Raw genomic sequence first — 18,064 nt, 5'->3', positions numbered from 1 at the left:
GTCATTGGCTATCAACTGTCGTCGTCGACCGCATTCTTATTTCGCACAGTCCGGTAGCTTGATCCACATTAGCAATGTTCCACCGACAGACAACACCACCCACCACTACCCTCAGCTTCATGCCGGGCAGTGTTGGGTCCGTATCTGATAGCACCTTCTACTCACAAAACGCCTCGCCTGCGGGATCCGTCATAACCGCGAACACCACTCCGCCACGATCACCTGTGAGGCAACATGGTCCGCTCCTCCTCCCCAAGGTCCGGACACAGGATCAGATCGCCGAGCCCACTGGTGGTCCCGTCAGACATCGCCGGACGACGTCTACCTCCAGCAGCCTGTACGGTTCAGCATACAGCCCTTACTCTCGTCCTGGTTCAATGATTCGTCGTGGTTCCAGCCCTTTCAATCACTATGCCACAAGCACTGTTGGTTCTCCGGTCTCAACGGCTTCCTACGATCTAAGTCTTGCTACTTCCACTCTTAATTCTCCTATCGCGTTCCCTCAGGAATCGCGCCGGGCTTCTTATGCTGCTCATGGTCGGTCAAGATCTGCCACTGCAGTGCCCCGTCATGTGCGCTCTGGTTCCGCAGGAAGCATTGACGAGACCGTCATCACTCGTTTTGGCTTCCCTACCTACCGCAACCTTCCCTCCTACGTGACGTCTTCGAGCGCGGCCCAGCCGAGTGTGATCACTGCGATGCCAACCGCCACCTATAGTGAGCCTCAAGAGGTTACTTACACCAACATGACCACCCAGGACTACACCTTTACAGACTTCGATCCCGCTCCAGCGGTTCAATACCCATTCAATACCGAAGTCAACTTCGACAGCTTTCCCACTCTTCCCACTTCGTCTCTCGTCGAGTACCTCACAGCGCCCAACCCTTCGCCGGCTCTAGTAAGCCGCGTTACCAGTGTGCCCCGTGGCACAAACACACACTTCTGGTGGGACATCCGCAACCTCCGCTCCTGGACGGACTTTACCATCTCCACCGTTACCTCGTTGCCATCCGTCCTACCCCTCCTCGAAGTTCCAGTCACTTCCTCCTTCCTCCCCGAGCCTGCCCGCCAGACTGTCCAGCCCGAGAATCAGTCCGCCCTTCACGACATGTACACAAACTACTACGCCACCAAGGTCAACGCCGCGCTCAAAGTAACCCAAGGCACCACACACATGGTAATGCGCCCGCTCAAGTCTCTTCCCAGCATGCGCCCCCAACCCGACTTCGTCTCTTCATACCCCTCCGACTACGAGAAGACCATCTACGGTGACGCCCGCGGGCGCGTCGTCGGGCTGGTGAAGTGCTATGACCAGTGGAACACGGGCATGCGTGGGGAGTCTCCACCAAAGCAGGTGCTCTACTTGCAGGGCCTCGCGCACCTGCACCGCGTGATGCGCGAGCACGGCTGCCGCTATGGGTTCATCATGACGGAGATCGAGCTCTTGTGCGTGCGGGCCGGAGGTCACTCTACCACGATCGACCCCACGACCGTCAACGCGCAGACGGGCGTCCCGATCTTCGGGTACCTCGAGACTTCGGCACCGATTCGCCTCTCCACCGCTGGGGTTAGCCAGGACGGCGAGATTCAGATGACAGCCCCTCTCGCGCTGTGGTATCTCCACATGCTGGCCAAGGAAAACCCCTTCGAAGGCATGGGCACGTGGCGCATGGACGTTGGTGGACCGGCGGCGTTGACGAGGCAGAACTGTCTTGAGAAGGATGCGTGGGTGCCCAAGCCGCAGCTGGGGGAGAAGAGGGAGGCGAAGAGAGTGAGGGGGTGGGTCTTCCCCGAGGAGCCCTTGAGCAAGAGGGAGTGTGGGAGGGGGAAGAGGAAGGGTAATAACTAAGGAGACTTGTGGGGACTGGTCGCCTCCATGTGCTGGTCGCATGAGAGCGCGCTTCTTCTTGGTGTTTGATTTTTCTGGATTGGGGTTCTTATGATGGGATGAGGGTCATGATGCATCAATTGGCGTCTTTGCTGCATTTTCGGGGTACCATAGGGCTAACTGCCTGTCGCTTCAGACATTAATTACGCCGTTCAGAGTCATCTGCATGCCTTGTCCCGGTTAGAAAAGCCTGTGCGAGCTACTCCACGCTCTGGACCTTGGACTGATGTGCATCTCTTGGATCCAACATGACGGCTGGTGACGGGGATCGCGTTGCCCGAAATGTATTCTTCCCGACGGCCGTCGTGCTCGGAGGTCAACGAGCTAAACCTCATCGGGGCGCTTTTACCATGCCCAAGGCCCCGCTTCTCCCCAGGGTCCTCTCTTTTCCGTACACACGAGGACACGTAGAACCAGATGTCGCGAAGAACAGCGCTGCTCGCAAACAAGCTACGGTTACGTGAAGATATCGGTGGTGTGCAAATCGGAGCACTGGGGGAGCATACGGCGGGGAAGGTCGCGGGGTGATTGGCCACTGGGATCGGTAGTGCGATAAGGGAGCGGGACGTCATCCGAGCTCCTAGCAAGACGGATAGTCGCGGTCTTGCGGGAGCGCGTGTAGGATTTGGATACAGAGCGCGCACACCGCTCACGCCTCCTCCATTCCTACAGCGCTGCGACCAGACGTCTATTGCTTCCCGTTGTTGACCTTTGTCGGGTTTCTGGGTTGCTAGCTTTGTCTGCCACCTACCGCCGCCGTCGCTGTAAAGGCCCGAGAAGGTAGGCAAATTCCCCGAGCAAGACCTGTCAGTCGCTGCTACCTCCACGCTGTTCAGGAGCAGAATTGACTTTTGATTCAGCCATCACCTGGTCCAGCTTCGAATTGGTGGCATTGAGCCCCCAGAGCGGCCAATATGCGTACCGCAGCCCTCAGAGCAGCTTCGACGCTTGCTCGAGCCACCCGCTCGCCGCGCGTGAGCTACTCTGCTCAGAACCGCTCGCTGCGGCTCTTCTCGACATCGCCCGCCTTCCGCAATGCCACCTTGAATCCTACTGCTTCGCTTGACTTCCAAGCGACTGGCCCCGAGCATGTGCTGGAAGCAAAGCAGGACCCTTCGCAGGCTGTCTTGGCCTTCAACGATGTCGACACGTTTCCCCGCCGACACATTGGGCCATCTGCATCGTCTGTTCAAGAAATGCTCGCGACTCTCGATCCGCCAGTTGCGAGCTTGGACGAGTTCGTCAAGCAAGTTGTTCCGGAGAGCATCCTCTCTGAACGCTCCTTGGAAATCGGTGGCATCTCGACAAACAACACTAAACCCACCCAAACCCACTGGACTGAGAACGGAGTGCCGGAAAGCATTTTCCTCAGAGAAGCTCAGCGGATTTTCGACAAGAACATCCCTGGCGTGAGCTATATTGGGCAAGGATACTATGGCACCAAAGTTCCAGAAGTGATCAAGAGGAACGTCCTAGAAAATCCAGCGTGGTATACCAGCTATACCCCCTATCAGCCAGAGATCAGCCAGGGCCGCTTGGAGTCACTACTGAACTTCCAGACAATGCTGACCGACCTTACCGGACTTGCAATCGCAAATGCTTCCGTGCTCGATGAACCGACCGCCGCCGCTGAAGCAATGACACTATCTCTCGGGCAACTTCCTGCATCGCGCCAGAGACGCCCAAACAAAACACTTCTTATTTCCGACCGTTGCCACCCGCAGACAATCGAGGTGCTGCGTTCTCGAGCTGATGGCTTTGGCATCAAGATTGAAACTGGTGACGTTCTGGCAAATGACTCCAAGCGAGTCGAGGAGCTCGGCGATGACTTGGTGGGTGTCATTGCGCAATACCCTGACACCGAAGGCGCTGTGGAGGACTTCCGCGGGCTGGCGGACAAGGTGCACAAGAAAGGCGCTCTCTTCAGTGTGGCCACGGATCTCCTTGCCCTGACCCAACTGACCCCTCCCGGAGAATTCGGCGCCGACATCGCCTTCGGAAACGCGCAGCGCTTTGGTGTGCCTCTCGGATACGGCGGCCCTCATGCGGCCTTTTTCGCTACATCTGACAAGATCAAGCGAAAGATGCCCGGGCGCATCATCGGTCTTTCCAAAGACAGACTTGGCAACCCGGCGGCGAGATTGGCGTTGCAAACCCGTGAGCAACATATCCGACGAGAAAAGGCGACAAGCAACATCTGCACTGCCCAAGCTCTGTTGGCTAACATGAGCGCTATGTACGCAGTTTACCATGGACCTGACGGCATCAAGTGCATTGCGAGACAGGTCGTTGCGGTGACTCGACGTGCGCAGCAAGTTTTAATCAACTATGGTTACAAGACTGGACAGCGTGGCAACCTGACAGATGCTCCTGCGGCGTTCGATACGTTCGTAGTTGCTACGGGAGAGAAAACGGACAAGATCGTTGCGCAGGCACTCGCCAACAACGACCATGTTCGCAAGCTTGACGACCAGCACATAGGACTTTCTTTCGACGAAGCGTCGACTAGTGAAGGCGTTGGACGTCTGCTGTCGTACTTCCGCGAAGCTGCTGGCGTCACTGAAGAACAGAACGTCATCGAAATGGTTACCGTTGCACCCCCGACTGGCTTCGAACGCACAAGCGAATTTCTTACTCACCCAGTCTTCAACTCGCACCATTCGGAGACAGAATTGCTACGCTACATCCACCATCTACAATCGAAGGATCTTTCGTTGGTACACTCTATGATCCCGTTAGGATCTTGCACCATGAAGCTGAACGCCACGAGTGAAATGGCTCCAGTATCATGGGCCACCGTGAACAACCTGCACCCGTTTATGCCGCTAAATAAGGCTGAAGGCTACCAGATTATGATCAAGCAGCTGGAGGATGATCTTGCCAACATCACAGGCTTCCATTCCGTATCGCTTCAACCTAACTCGGGGGCCCAAGGAGAATTCGCTGGACTGCGCGTCATTCGGAAGTACCAGGAGCTGCAACCCGGCAAGAAGCGCGACATATGCTTAATTCCCAAGTCCGCACACGGTACCAATCCGGCCAGTGCCGCAATGGCAGGTATGAGGGTCGTCACTATCAATTGTGATACAGTTACCGGCAATCTCGACATGGCCGATCTCGAGGCCAAGTGCAAGAAGCACAGCGAAGAGCTTGGTGCCATTATGGTCACATACCCCAGCACATTCGGTGTGTTTGAACCCCAGATCAAGGAGGTCTGCGACATGATTCACGAACATGGCGGCCAAGTATACATGGACGGCGCCAACATGAACGCCCAGATCGGCCTCTGCTCGCCTGGCGAAATCGGCGCCGACGTATGCCACTTGAACCTTCACAAGACCTTCTGTATCCCCCATGGCGGTGGTGGCCCAGGCGTTGGCCCCATCGGCGTGAAGGAGCACCTCGCGCCCTTCCTTCCCGGCCACCTGCGGGGCGAGACTGGCGGCGACAAAGCCATCCATCCGATCAGTGGCGCTCCCTGGGGTAGCGCAAGTATCCTTCCCATCAGCTGGGCCTACATTAAGATGATGGGCGCGGTCGGCCTCACGCAAGCCACAAAAATAACCCTCCTCAACGCAAACTACATTCTGGCGCGCCTCAAGCCGCACTATCCCATCGTCTACACCAACGACAAGGGCCGCTGCGCCCATGAATTCATACTTGATATCAGAAAATTCAAGGACACGGCTGGCATCGAGGCCATCGATGTTGCGAAGCGCCTCCAGGACTATGGCTTCCACGCCCCGACAATGTCCTGGCCCGTCCCCAATACGCTGATGATCGAGCCCACCGAGAGCGAGAGCAAGCAGGAGCTCGACCGCTTCTGCAACGCGCTCATCTCCATCCGTAAAGAGATCGAGGCGGTGGAGAAGGGTGAGCAGCCCAAGGAAAACAATGTGCTCAAGATGGCACCGCATAGCCAGCTGGATCTGTTGACGGGCGAGTGGGATCGTCCTTATACAAGGGAGCAGGCCGCGTATCCACTACCCTATCTCAAAGAGAAGAAGTTCTGGCCTGCAGTCACTAGAGTCGACGACGGTAAGTTCCCTTTCCACTTCCAAAGTTGTATTGAGGAGAGATGCTAACGGTGATCAGTCTGGGGCGACAGCAACCTCTTCTGTACGTGCGCGCCGCCCGACGACACCGAGGACATCAACAAGGCCATCGATGCGCCGCAGCCGACGTAGTGTCCTCACCTCCCACCTAATCTCATCTGATGTGTCTGTACATATGGTTCATGGGTTCTGGGCATTTACGAACCTACTCTTCAACAGCGCTGGCGTTTGGTGTGATATGATATGGATGGAAATATAGAACATGCATATACCGAGTTGCGCTTTTCCTCATCGTCTTCAACACGTGGGGTGACTGCATTAATAGACCAAATTCGATTTTGATCTTCCAATATGTGTGCCTGTTCCACTTGGAGCAATGCCAGTCTTGATCTATCCTACCGACATCTAGCAAACCGAGCACCATAAACGCTGCGCTGATATAACAGCTAACCCAACATCAAGCTGTGTACTATACAAAGCACCTCCGCCAGAGCTTCTGCAACCACCCACTCTGCACCCACATCTTCAACTCTTCGTCCCTATCCTCACTCCCATCCTCATCGCCAGGACCCTTCCAGCCATCCTTGGCGTATGAATTCTCCTCTTCATCCCTTTCCCTATCACTTTCTTGGTTCTCCAGAATGACACTCCACTCCGCAACCGTTCCCCCCGCATACGCACTTCCGTTCCCCAGATTCCCCCTGATCCCCAGATGCACGTACCTCCCACTCCATACCCTGTCCTTGCCCACAAGCGTAATATTCGTCTGGTTGCCCTTCACGGGCTCAATCACCGTCGCGCGCTCCGGATCCCACGGCTCACTGGCTTTTACTAAGCCTGCGGTGACATTGCGTACGTCGCCTCCATCTTCTTCGAGGAAATTATGCTCTTCGAGGAAAGGCGGTATGGACGTGTTGGATACCAGTACCTCGAAGTACGTAGGCGGCTGCGCACCCCAGTCGAAGAGAACCTGGTGGATTGGGCCGTAATGGGAGGGCTGTGTGTCAACTGTGAGGTAGTTCAGCCGTGTCGAGTTTTCAGGCTGCCATTTCGTGGAGGAAGCGCCGTCGATGGCGGCGATGGGAAATTGGCCAGGAAGGTTGGACTGGTCTAGGTTGGGGACGAGGGGCTTGCATTGGAGGATGTTGCCGGCTGCCGTCAAGGTCTGACCGAGCATACGATTGGGCAAGACTAGTTCCTCGTCGGGTGTGAGAGTGTAGGCTCCTTCGCGCGTACCGAGAGTTACGGGGATGCTGTCGGCGTACTTGGGGTTGGCCGTGTCGAGAATTTTATTAGGGAGGCGGACAAGTATGGTATGCGTGGCGTTTGAGGTTGCGTTGATGCCGTAGCCTTGCCAGTAGAATGTGCGGTAGTCCAGATGGGGGATTTGAGGGGGGATGGATGGATCAATGTCAAGCCTGTCGACGAACATGCGCAGACCGAGATACCCGAAGATACCCACGCGATTAGTGCCTCCCATGCCGGTGAGGAAAGGGAAGGCGGGATGCGTACCGCCGTTCAGAAAAAAGTTGTCGATCATCTGCTCCGAATACTGGAACCATGGAGCTCGCGCATACGGCTGAGAAGAGTAGTGATTATAGGTATAGCTCGAACAGCCTGAGGGAGATATCTCGTTGGCAACGATGCTGAATGTAGCGTACGTCATACCTGGTCCATCGGGTGATTGTTTATTCGCGTAGTAGTCGAGGTCTACAAGGCTGTAGGGATTCTCGTAGTTGAGAATGTCGTCAATCAGAACAACATCTGCCTGTTTGACGACCAGCGACCCGTTCATCGAGCCATATTCCATCACTATGCCAGCCTCTTCGTACACAGGCAGACGCATTTGTGCAGATATCTTATTCCATGTTTCGTTCTGGGGCAGGCCAAAGAGGCTGTTGAATTCGTTCGTCTCGTTCAGATGTCTTTGAATAAGTGCAGTAGTAAATCCGACATTGTTTACATTGTTCGCATACTCGTCCGGATCGGTGGCATTCATCAGCTCATAATAACCCGAAGTCTCATTGTAATCAACCAGTTCGCCGTAGAAATAAGCAATATCATTCGCAATTGGAAGGAACGTCTCCTTGAACCGCTCGACATCCCCAGTTGCAATGAAATGATTGCGAAACGCTATTGCGATATCACCGTTGACGTGGTACTCGTAATCGAAGCATGGTCCACTGGCTGTGCAATTGCCGTAACGTCCACCTAACGCGCGGGTACAAAGTCAGTGTGAGTCAAGACAGGGGGGACGGGTACTTTGAGTACGTCTCAGCCTAGCGAGAAAAGAGATCTTTCTTCTGCCAGAAAGACACATCCACTTAGTACCCTACGGGGTACGTACTGGTCCATGGATACACTGCTCCCCCAGTAAACCTGCCTGTCTGGTTCTTGGAGGAGGTAAACGCCGATTTGATGTTTTCTTTCGCTTGCGGATACATCTCAACGCGATAATTGACGATGTTGACAATATGCTGGGGATGGGACAACTGCAACCCAAGCGCCATCCATGTCTCAGCATCCCAAAATATAAGCCCACCATAGCAATCTGACCCAAGACCGCACACAGGTATGCTATGAATGTTTAGGCGAGAATTGTATCCCGCAGCGGCGATCGCATTCGGACCGACCGTATTCTGAAGGATCATGAAAGGATTGGTGACAGAAGTGACATGCAATTCTTGGATGCGGGGGTCGGCAGGTAGTGTCCCGTTCGGATAGTTGTACCTGTCAACGGAATCCTGTGTCATGATAGATTCCCACTCCTCCACATGCGAGTGCCTGAGTGCGAAGAATCCTGTATTTGCTCCCGCAAGCGACGCCGCAAATGCAGTCCTTCTTGGGTTCTCGAACGCATCCGAAGAAGCTACTCCAATGTATTTGGTAACTTCTACCCTTCGACCGCCGAGCAACTCCATATCGACCGATTGACCAACGGACGAGGTCTGCGTACTACTGAAAACCTCGTCGTTAACCTCCGATCGCATATCTAGCTCTCTATACTGGTCGTATTGGAGGGTTGAAACAATGTACGCCGTAACGTTGGTCGTATTCTTCGGCCTGACCGCAGACCAGATGGTAGGAGACCCCTCTTCATAGTTCTTGTCCACGAAATCGGTACGAACGGCGCTGGTGCCATCGATGATATCGTACACAGTAAGATTAACATCGCGGTGCGACTTGAGCCTGAGCTGAACGGCAGCTTGGTTGACGTAGAGCTTGTGTACGAAAATCTCGTACTCGACGTTGATAACATTACTATCGTCATTCCCAGGCATCCAATCGAAGGCCCACTGCAAAACACCACCCTTCATATCCAGTCTTGAGCTGAATCTGGATATCTCTTGCGCGCTTGTAGAAGCGTTCAGTATGGCGCCGTTCGCCTTGACGATCAATCCTGCCCAGTGTGGGATGCCGCTCAGAAAGCTGTCACCGCCGTTCTGGGCGAGCCAGGGGTAATTCGTTGAACCGTTTTTATCATCAACGTCATAAAATCCAGCAATTGTCGCAAATGTTTGTCGTGTGTTGAAAAGCGGCCACCCGTTCCAGTTGTCTCCCATAATCGGCGCGTCACGTTCAAAGAAAGGACCAAGAGCTGCAAGATTGATGCCCAGGTAGCCGTTGGCAAGTGACATGCGAGACTGATAATGCCCTTGATCAAGCTGAGTTGTTACTATCTCCCAGCGGTCATCGTTCCATTCGATGTTATCGACGTCGGCCGCATCTCGCATCGACAGGCCCGAGGCCGCCACAGAAATGAGTGCGGACAGGAAAACATGTCGTATCCGCATGGTCAAGGTAAGCGATTTCGGTCGTGAGAGGAGAATCTACAAGATGAAGCAATGGAAGACCAGAATACTTGGGTAGCTTCAACCCCAAGCGTGGCTCAAAGATACAGAAAGTAGAGCAGCGAGAGGAGCAGGCATCAAGTCGTAAGAATGAGTGCGCTGAAGGTTGAATGTCGGCGCAGTGAAGACTCCAAGAGGTGGGCAGCGACAAGGCGGTGAGGGATCGGTTTGCCTCCCGTCAAATCTTTCCTTCTGGAACGGGAATATTCACGCGGCTTCCTGGTTGGGGCGGTGGCGACTGCGTGACTCGATGGATGCAGTCGCACGACGCAAGCCAGAGGACGACCAAAGTTGCAGAGCTGAGAAGAGCCTCAGGCTTATCAGAAGCAGGGTCCAGATGGGTGGGACGCCTGCGAGCTTGGCTTACCGCGGAGCCGCTGCCGGGGCGCTTGCTGTGTACACCAACAAACTGCGGCCAAGCCAGCAGATCCTGCCAGCATTCGGAAAGATTGGCATGGGAACGCGAAAGCGCACGGTGCGACAGAAACAATGCGATGACGTCATGGCACGGAATGAAACCAGGATGGCTCCACGAGCGGGCCGGCCCTTCACCTGCAACACAAGTGTTGATGCAAGCCGGTCTTCAGAGGGGCCCTCACAGCCTTCCTACACGGCGTCACAGCTCAAGGATCAGCACTTTTCGCATTCACCAGGCGTGACTATGGACTAGATACTCGCCCTTCAAGGCGTCACAGCTCAAGGCTCAGCACTTTTCGCATTCACCAGGCGTGACTATGGACTAGATACTCGCCCTTCGAGGCGCCATGGTCCTCCTGAGATTCTTCTCCTTCTCCGTCTCTTCACTCACAGGCAGCACCCCCTTCTCCCTCAGCCCCGCCAGATATTCCTTTCCATACTGATACCCGACTTGATAAATCTCGTCAAACTTCGCGAAGTCGAGGGTGCCATACGGATCAATCGGCGGCCGCATATACCTGCAGCCAGGCGTGTTCTTCGCCCTCTCCAATGCATCGTACGAAGACACATAGGCGAGGCGGGATTGGATCTCCGACAAGGTGGGTGGATTCGGATACGAGCTGAAGGGGTTCCAGCGATTGACTAGGGCCCAAAACCCAGAAAGTGAGTCGCCAAAGGACTGAGGCGTGTCGTCGGAGAGGGAACCGACATCGACCGCAAAGATGACGTCGGCGCCCAGCGACTTCATGTGCGTGACGGTCAGATTGTCGATGTAGCCGCCATCTAGAAGCATGTTGTCGTTGTCGCATAACGGCGGAAGGAGACCGGCGAGGGACATGGATGCCCGCACGTAACGCCAAACGTAGCCCCTGGTGTGCACCTCGGAGCGACTCTTGCTAATGTTGGTCGTGTTGCAGTAATACTCCAGCCAGAAGTCCTCGATCTGCGAGTTGCCGAACGTCTTGAAGATGCCGCGGTTGAATTCGTGGCCAGTTGTGTACGACGCGCTACATGATTTAGCTATACGTTTTTGAGTAATAGACACAAGGCACTTACGAGGGATATGTGAGGTCGAGAGCAAACCTCCACATGCTGCCCATGCGTCCAGCGAACTTCTTGGCTCTCCCGTACATTGGGACGACGTCGGCATCCCAAGCGTATAGGGCACCGATGAATGCACCAATGGACGTTCCGCCCACGATGTCAATAGGTATACCAGCTTCCTCCAACGCGCGAATGATGCCTATCTGCGAAATGCCTCGGGCACCACCTCCGCCTAGGACCAAACCGACAGACTTGCCGCATAACCTTCTTGCAAGACGATGAAAGTCGCCCTTGAACGGCGTGTCCGCAGAGTATAGCGGCGTCTGACGAACTCGACGTGATGTGTATTTCTGGATCTCGGCCTGCAGTACTTGAACCCGGTGCTTCAAAGCGGTACCGAATCGACGTCCTATCGGATGTACTGGCTCGGCGTTGGTCCGGAAAGGCATCTGGACGTGGTGATGGCTACCGTTCACCCATGGGCGGTTGCGTAACCATTTTCGCGTAAGTCCCGATGGACAATACTTCTCGGCATGCAATAATACAAGCTCTTTCCGGGCAGTGGTCTTTGTCGTAAGAAGGAAGCGCTCGTATTCTCCGATGTTGGGGTGGCCTTCTGCTAGTCCAACTAGCAGGATGCAATCAGCTTGGCTGATGCAGGTCTGTGTCCACGGAGATTTCACTGGAGTATCTGCAACGTAGAGGACTAGGCCGTACTTCTCCTCCAAATCAGCAAGGTACTGGGAGACCTTCAACTTGCCCATGCGATTGAAAGCATGACGACCAAGGTGATTGAGAATAGCAGCCTGGTTAAGAGACACAACCCCATTTGGCGTGCCAATCTGGTTCAGTGCTGTCATCAGTCGCCCGGCAAATTCCACAACCGGGACTCCAGCTGTGACAGGTAGGATCGTGACTGTGCGCAGATTGACTGTTGATGAGACCTTGCTCCGAGTAGCCGTTGAGCGAAGCTCTTTACTTTGCTCATGCAGAGGGTCTTCCATCAATGCTCGCATGCGGGAAGCGATGATCTTGGATATCTTGATGGTGATGCCAGGGTGCTCCAAGGCGAGACTATTGAACAGTGTTTTGGGAAATTTTGCCACCTCGGTATCACGAATGGCATGTAGTGACCCGGGTCGTGTTGATTCAGTGAGCACCTCAAGCTCTCCAACGCTGTCACCTTGTCCGTATTCACCAATGACCTTCATGTCGTTGTTCGCGCCATCCTTGATGGCTCTGAGACGTCCGTTGAGAACGATGTAAATGGCGTCACTCTCGTCTCCTTGGTTGTATAGTACCTGGCCAGAGTTGACTTGAACCCACTCTAGTGCAAAGTCTATATGTAAGATCAGCCTGGGCAGAAGAGTCGTCAAGCGCTTGGCCATGGTCAACAGAACTACCGGGTACCGATCGACGATCCGCTCAATAGATGCTCGGGGTAAGAATCCAACGTAGACATCTGTCTTCGCTGTCACATCTACAAAGGATCTGTAAGATGAAATGGTCCCCAGGTACCCAGCTAGGCCACCTGGTTTGGTGAGGAACAAAGTGTTCCTTGTCTTCTTTCGTTTCCCTTGTTCAGGTAGATTCATATAGGAGGACGAAGCGGTATTTGTTGACCGTTTAAGTGTTGGTCCACCGAAAAGGTCGGCATCAGTTGTTCCGGGAACTGATGGAAGGGTGCCGAGCACATTTGGCTCCTGGTAATCTTCCTCGACAGGCACGCTGACATCAAGAAATCCATCAATAACATAATAGAGGCCCGGATTTCGTTCGCCCTGTTCTACAAGCACAGCACCCTTAGGAAAGTACACGATTTCAACGTCATTGACAATCTCTTCTACAAGATTGTGGCCGGTAACACTGATAGTAGACTGTCCTGAAGCTGATATTATTGACTCAGTATCACCATCACGGGACGCTTCGTATGGGTCAATAAAACCAAAAGCGTTACTAAAGACGGCTTTCTGTCGCTTCGTATCGAAAGATACGAGACGTGGGGACTGTTCGACTGACATCGACTTTGGTATGGGATTGTCGAGATCAGTCAGTCCAATCGCTTTGAACATGCAATCAAGCACGGACTCTCTGAAAACAGTGGCTTCGTCGATGGACTCCTGACGATGTAGCGCAGCAGGTCTGGCTAATGGCGATGCAAAAGGGTTGAAAGTACCTGCATCAAGTGGGGTCTTCGCATCACGCCGATCCTGGTGTACTGGTTGGGAGAAGCTATAACGCCCTGTTCTCCCGCTACCTCGCGGAAGGTGCGTGTTCGTCAACAAGTCACCCGCGCTGACTCGGTCCGGGCCACCAGCAGGCTCCGGAGATGTTGACGTCTTATGAAGGTTTTCAGCACTGATATCTACAGACGATCCACGAATCGCAGCGAGTCGAGCATGGCCAGCAGTCCCTTTCCTAAAGGCCGAATTTGATCTTCTTCGTCGACCGGCGCCAGGATTGTGGAGTGCTATTCCTTTCATGCCTTCTTCCGGCCCGGTGCGTTCCGTCTCTTTAGCGAACCTGTCCTTGAGTCTCTGTAGGGCAGAGTCGCGTAAGAAGCCGGGTAAGTCATATGTAGTATACGTGTTCATGAGCTTCTCAGTGCGTAGAACCTCGCTCGTAAGCCCTAGATACGCGTGACCGGTTGCAAGTGTAACTCGCTGTAACCTAGTCAAAATAACTTGAACAATGTGCGCTGTTGCTTTCGGGTAGACGCGAGTGAGGCGGCGGAACGCTGTGGCGGGAATGATAGCAATAGTTGTATCTTCTTTCGCTCGCGCGACAATATCAGGATGAGCCGACTTCGCCTTCGACTTGGAACGAACATGGGTCGAGTGTTTATCTTTATCGGATCTATGGGCGTGCCCATTGGCAGAGTTTGGGTCTAACGAGAATGGAGGAACGCTTTGGAGGTGGCCACCAGCAGTAGGACTGGCAAGGCTCGATGCTCTGTAATGATCGAGCCTGCCTGGAGGCGTTCCGGGCATATCTGCCGGAGTTTGTGGGCGGGAATCATCGAATGCGAAACTGCTGTTCCTGGAGATAGAAGGGCGAACTGGCCTCTCCATTGGCGTTGCTGGCACACTCGAGTCTACACCATCTTCTGAATCCTCATGGCGTAGCTTCACATCTTCAGTGAATAGAGACAGTATAGAGAAGAGCGAAGACATGGGTGCGCCGTTCTTGACTTCTGTGAGGAGTTGGTATCCTTGACGATGACTCGTTTTTTCTGCGCCGTCTCTGGGGCCTCCGTTTGGTATATCTTCATCATCGTCAGAATCTGCGCTGTCTCGATTCGACTTGACGAAGATCTGGACCAGTCCATCCACAACCAAACAGAAACCCTTCTCCTCCTCCAACAGAATGGTCTCTCCAGCAATCAATTTCCTCGTCTGCATCGTCCGCGTGAGTTCATGGAACACGGGTCGCTCCAGATAGCCAAACACTTTGATAGCGCTGAGGAACTCGTCCAAGTAATTGGACAGGCCTCTTTTAGAGTCCCCTTCTTGGGCTTCCGGAAATACTTCGACCTGAGGTTCGTCGCGTTGGGGCTCAGGCGGAAGTCTCGTATACATGGTCATAAAACGGTATCTGACCAGGTAGCTTACCGTAGACACGATGAAGATAGCTATCAGCATTCTACTTCCATTAGCTGTGTACAACAGGCTGGGGATACAAGGCGTACAGAGTAGTGAAGTTCATTGTGAATGTCAAGCTCATAGAGAATAGCGTGAATAGCCATGTTGGTAACGTGATGGTCGTAAAGGTGATAATCCAGTACAATGTGCCAGGTAGAACCCTCAAGATACTGAGTACAACCCGGGCAAGAAGGCCAAAGGTCGAGGATGGAGTTGGGTTCTCGATGACCTTGACTGTAGTTTCCGCCGTCTGTAACGCGTCTGCAACACTGGAAACAGTGGCGGGCATACCGGTGCCGGCGGAGCTCAGCACGGAGCTCATAGCTTTGGCGGGTATACTGGACATGGTGGGCTGTGGGGAACGGTGACCTCCAGACAAGTCGAATCTCTCACGGAGGACCGTCAGCGAGTGGAAGAGTCGATGAAAGCCGCATAGAAGCTTGCAAAAGCATATGAGGCATAGTGGACAGTGAAAGTGCGGCGAGCAGAAACCTGGGCAGCGGGGGAGAGCAAGCAAGGTCACTTTCTTGGCAGCGACTCCAACTGTTCGCCGCGGCGCATCTTCACGCGCATCCTCGAAAACGCGCTTCACATCGCAACGCCCATTGGCCCACCATGCCGCCCTTTAAAGACGAGCAGATAATCGTAAGTCCTGCGTCGCCTGTCTTTACGTTTTCAGGAGCACTAATCCTTCTCAAACAGATCATCGCGCCCGGCTCAGAGACGACCGTCGCGCAGCTGGGCCTTCCCGAGAGCTTCACCCCCGCTCGGCTCAGGGTGCGCTCGCGCATGTTCCCCGCTGAGAAGGAAGGAGAATGGGAGCCTTATAAAATTCGCCGGCGGAACGATAAGCCTGAAGCATCTGCCGCCGAGCCGCAAGACGGCGCCCCGGGAAGCGGCGAGAACAAAACGAACGGCACCGAAGAAGACGTTGTCTACGAAGAAGATCGTGTCTCTGAAGAGGGGGCCGTATGGCCAATACAGGAAGGCAAGATCGTCGACTGGTCATGCTTCTTCGCCCTCATTACTCATGTATACAACGCGCTGAATCCGCCGTTTCACACGCCCATACTCCTTATCGCGCAGCCTGTATGGACACCCAAGGAGCACGAGAAACTCACGCAATTCTTCTTCGAGAAGTTCAAGACCCCCGCTTTTGGCCTTATGGACGCTGCGCTCGCATCTAGCTGGGCGTATGGTGTACACACATCGACGGTCGTGGACATAGGCAAGGACAAGGTGGACGTCACGGCAATAAGCGAGTTTATACCACATATACAAGGACGTGTCACGTCTTTGGGCGGCTGCGGAGGAGAAGCGCTTACACAAGCTCTCTTTGCGAAGCTTTCATCAAGAAGCTGGAGTCGGGAGATGTGCGAGCAGCTCAAGAAAAGCCCCATTTGCGAGATTCTCCCGGCCGGTACTCCCTTGCCGGGTACCAAAGACGTGGGCGAGGAAGAGACCATAACAAATCTTGCTGCTGCCGCATCAACAGGCGCGCCAGGCTCAGGACCCGCGGCTGCTTCCACGATTGGCAATGTACCGCGAGGTCCTGGCGCGGACACTGAGGTTGGCGACGATAACAATGCCGATGAAGAGGGCGTCTTGGACGTGGCAAGCATCGTCACTGGAGGCAAGATGGAGGAGTACCTGGCGAAGAAGGAGAAGGAGAAGCAGGAAAAGGCCAATGCGAAGAAGAAGGGTGGCGCAGAAGCTGCTGCTGCCGCCAACGCAAACAAACCGGTCAGGCTGCCCAATTCGAAGCGTGCGAAGGCAACATTTCTTTACGAGGATCATCGCTTGCTCGACAACCTCAAGAATATGAATTTGGGAAGTGAGAAGTTGGCAGAAATGCAGAATCAGCTCGATGAGGGTCCGCAAAGGCATGGCGAAAGCGCGAATGGAGAAACGACATCAGCTGCGGAGGCTAATGGGCATGTCGATGCGAACACCAATGCCCGGTCGGGGCCGATCAGAAGGGAGCTCGAAGTGGGCACGGAACGTTTCCAGGCTGCCAGCAGCGGTGTGCTAGAGAAGATAGCAGACGCTGTGCACCGGACTATCTCTTCTGTAGACGAAGTCAACAAGCGTAGCGAGCTTTGGGATTCCTTGATCATCTGTGGTAACGGGTCAAGAGTTCGAGGTGAGCGCCTCTTCATCTTCCAACCAGTCCACCTTCTTACTAACTGCACGTAGGCTTCAAGGAGGCTCTCCTCGCCGCCATTCAATCGAAATATCTCATTTCGCCCTCATCAGCTACGATGTTCACCTCCGAGATCCCCTCCAACATCTCCACGCCCACCGGCACCGGCGCCAACACACCCCAGCCGCAGCTCGGACCTCACGGCGGCGCTCCCTCTCACGTCAATCCTCTCCTCTACGCCGCCACTACCGCCCAAACACAACATCTCATGCCTCACAACCCCACCTCTCACCTACCAGGCCTATCACACAACGCGCACTCGTCGCACGGTCAGACACCCACATCCATCAAGCTAGTGAAGCCGCCAGAGTACTTCCCGGAATGGAAGGACGTCGGCTTCGACGAGTCGGCCTTCTTGGGCGCCCAGGTCGCTGCCAAAGTCATCTTCGTGGTGGACCAGGGGCAGAGCAAGGGATACATGACAAGGCCGGACTACAATGATCAGGGGCCGACTGGTATTCACGACTATGCGTTGTGAGATCCTTTTACTGTCGTGTTGAGGTTGGAGTTTGGTGGACACTGGATATCCTTGACTTGCTTGGGTCATTAGCAATTGAAGAGATTAGCTTCTTCGCGGGGCGTTTAGTGTTTTGTAGGAAAAAGTTCTCGAGGTTGTCTCGTCTCTTACTTAGCCTTAACCCTGAACTAGTGATTTCTAGTTGTAAACATCTATGTAAGAACAAGGCGGAATATCCTTCGCGTCGGCGACCGCCGGTCCTACCTCAGCCACGTGCCCACACATGCCTGATCAAGTAACGCGCTAACCTGATAATCTCCCAGTTCAAAAGGAACTCCACCGCAGGCAAGCCGCGGCGCCCACGGCATCATAGATAAAGCTACGGGCTGTCCCTTCTACTTTTGCTTGGTTTGGTCTTTCCGAATTCTTGCGCGATCATGAGGCCCTGAAGCACAACATTTGGAATTTAGATCCCCCCGAAGGTACCCGAGATTATCTTGTGCAACA

The 18,064-nt window shown here is 54.3% G+C and overlaps 5 protein-coding genes across 5 annotated transcripts; 3 read left to right on the top strand and 2 right to left on the bottom strand.

Moving 5' to 3' along the window:
• Nucleotides 1-74: 74 nt before the first annotated feature.
• On the top strand, nucleotides 75-1,850 carry N0V89_008442 (uncharacterized protein; the record flags this gene model as incomplete). The annotated part of the gene is made up of 1 exon (XM_056217197.1): nucleotides 75-1,850. The coding sequence occupies one exon, from the start codon at nucleotides 75-77 to the stop codon at nucleotides 1,848-1,850; it is 1,776 nt and encodes a 591-aa protein (XP_056068753.1).
• Nucleotides 1,851-2,803: 953 nt separating this feature from the next.
• GCV2 (glycine decarboxylase subunit P) lies at nucleotides 2,804-6,076 on the top strand (the record flags this gene model as incomplete). The annotated part of the gene is made up of 2 exons (XM_056217196.1): nucleotides 2,804-5,927; nucleotides 5,985-6,076. 2 exons carry the CDS (start codon nucleotides 2,804-2,806, stop codon nucleotides 6,074-6,076), a joined length of 3,216 nt encoding a protein of 1,071 aa, XP_056068752.1.
• A 337-nt stretch (nucleotides 6,077-6,413) lies between these two features.
• On the bottom strand, nucleotides 6,414-9,738 carry ATH1 (alpha,alpha-trehalase ath1; the record flags this gene model as incomplete). Its single annotated transcript, XM_056217195.1, has 2 exons — nucleotides 6,414-8,155; nucleotides 8,487-9,738. 2 exons carry the CDS (start codon nucleotides 9,736-9,738, stop codon nucleotides 6,414-6,416), a joined length of 2,994 nt encoding a protein of 997 aa, XP_056068751.1.
• A 796-nt stretch (nucleotides 9,739-10,534) lies between these two features.
• Nucleotides 10,535-15,243, bottom strand: NTE1 (phosphatidylcholine and lysophosphatidylcholine phospholipase; the record flags this gene model as incomplete). Its single annotated transcript, XM_056217194.1, has 3 exons — nucleotides 10,535-11,219; nucleotides 11,269-14,898; nucleotides 14,945-15,243. 3 exons carry the CDS (start codon nucleotides 15,241-15,243, stop codon nucleotides 10,535-10,537), a joined length of 4,614 nt encoding a protein of 1,537 aa, XP_056068750.1.
• Nucleotides 15,244-15,512: 269 nt separating this feature from the next.
• ARP9 (Actin-like protein arp9 (SWI/SNF complex component arp9)) lies at nucleotides 15,513-17,578 on the top strand (the record flags this gene model as incomplete). Its single annotated transcript, XM_056217193.1, has 2 exons — nucleotides 15,513-17,040; nucleotides 17,094-17,578. The coding sequence occupies 2 exons, from the start codon at nucleotides 15,513-15,515 to the stop codon at nucleotides 17,576-17,578; spliced, it is 2,013 nt and encodes a 670-aa protein (XP_056068749.1).
• Between the last annotated feature and the right edge of the window lie 486 nt (nucleotides 17,579-18,064).

This window comes from Didymosphaeria variabile (genome assembly GCF_027946475.1).
Source record: "Didymosphaeria variabile strain IMI 356815 chromosome Unknown scaffold_6, whole genome shotgun sequence".
Lineage (NCBI taxonomy): Eukaryota > Fungi > Ascomycota > Dothideomycetes > Pleosporales > Didymosphaeriaceae > Didymosphaeria > Didymosphaeria variabile.
This window is presented reverse-complemented; position numbering and strand designations above follow the sequence as displayed.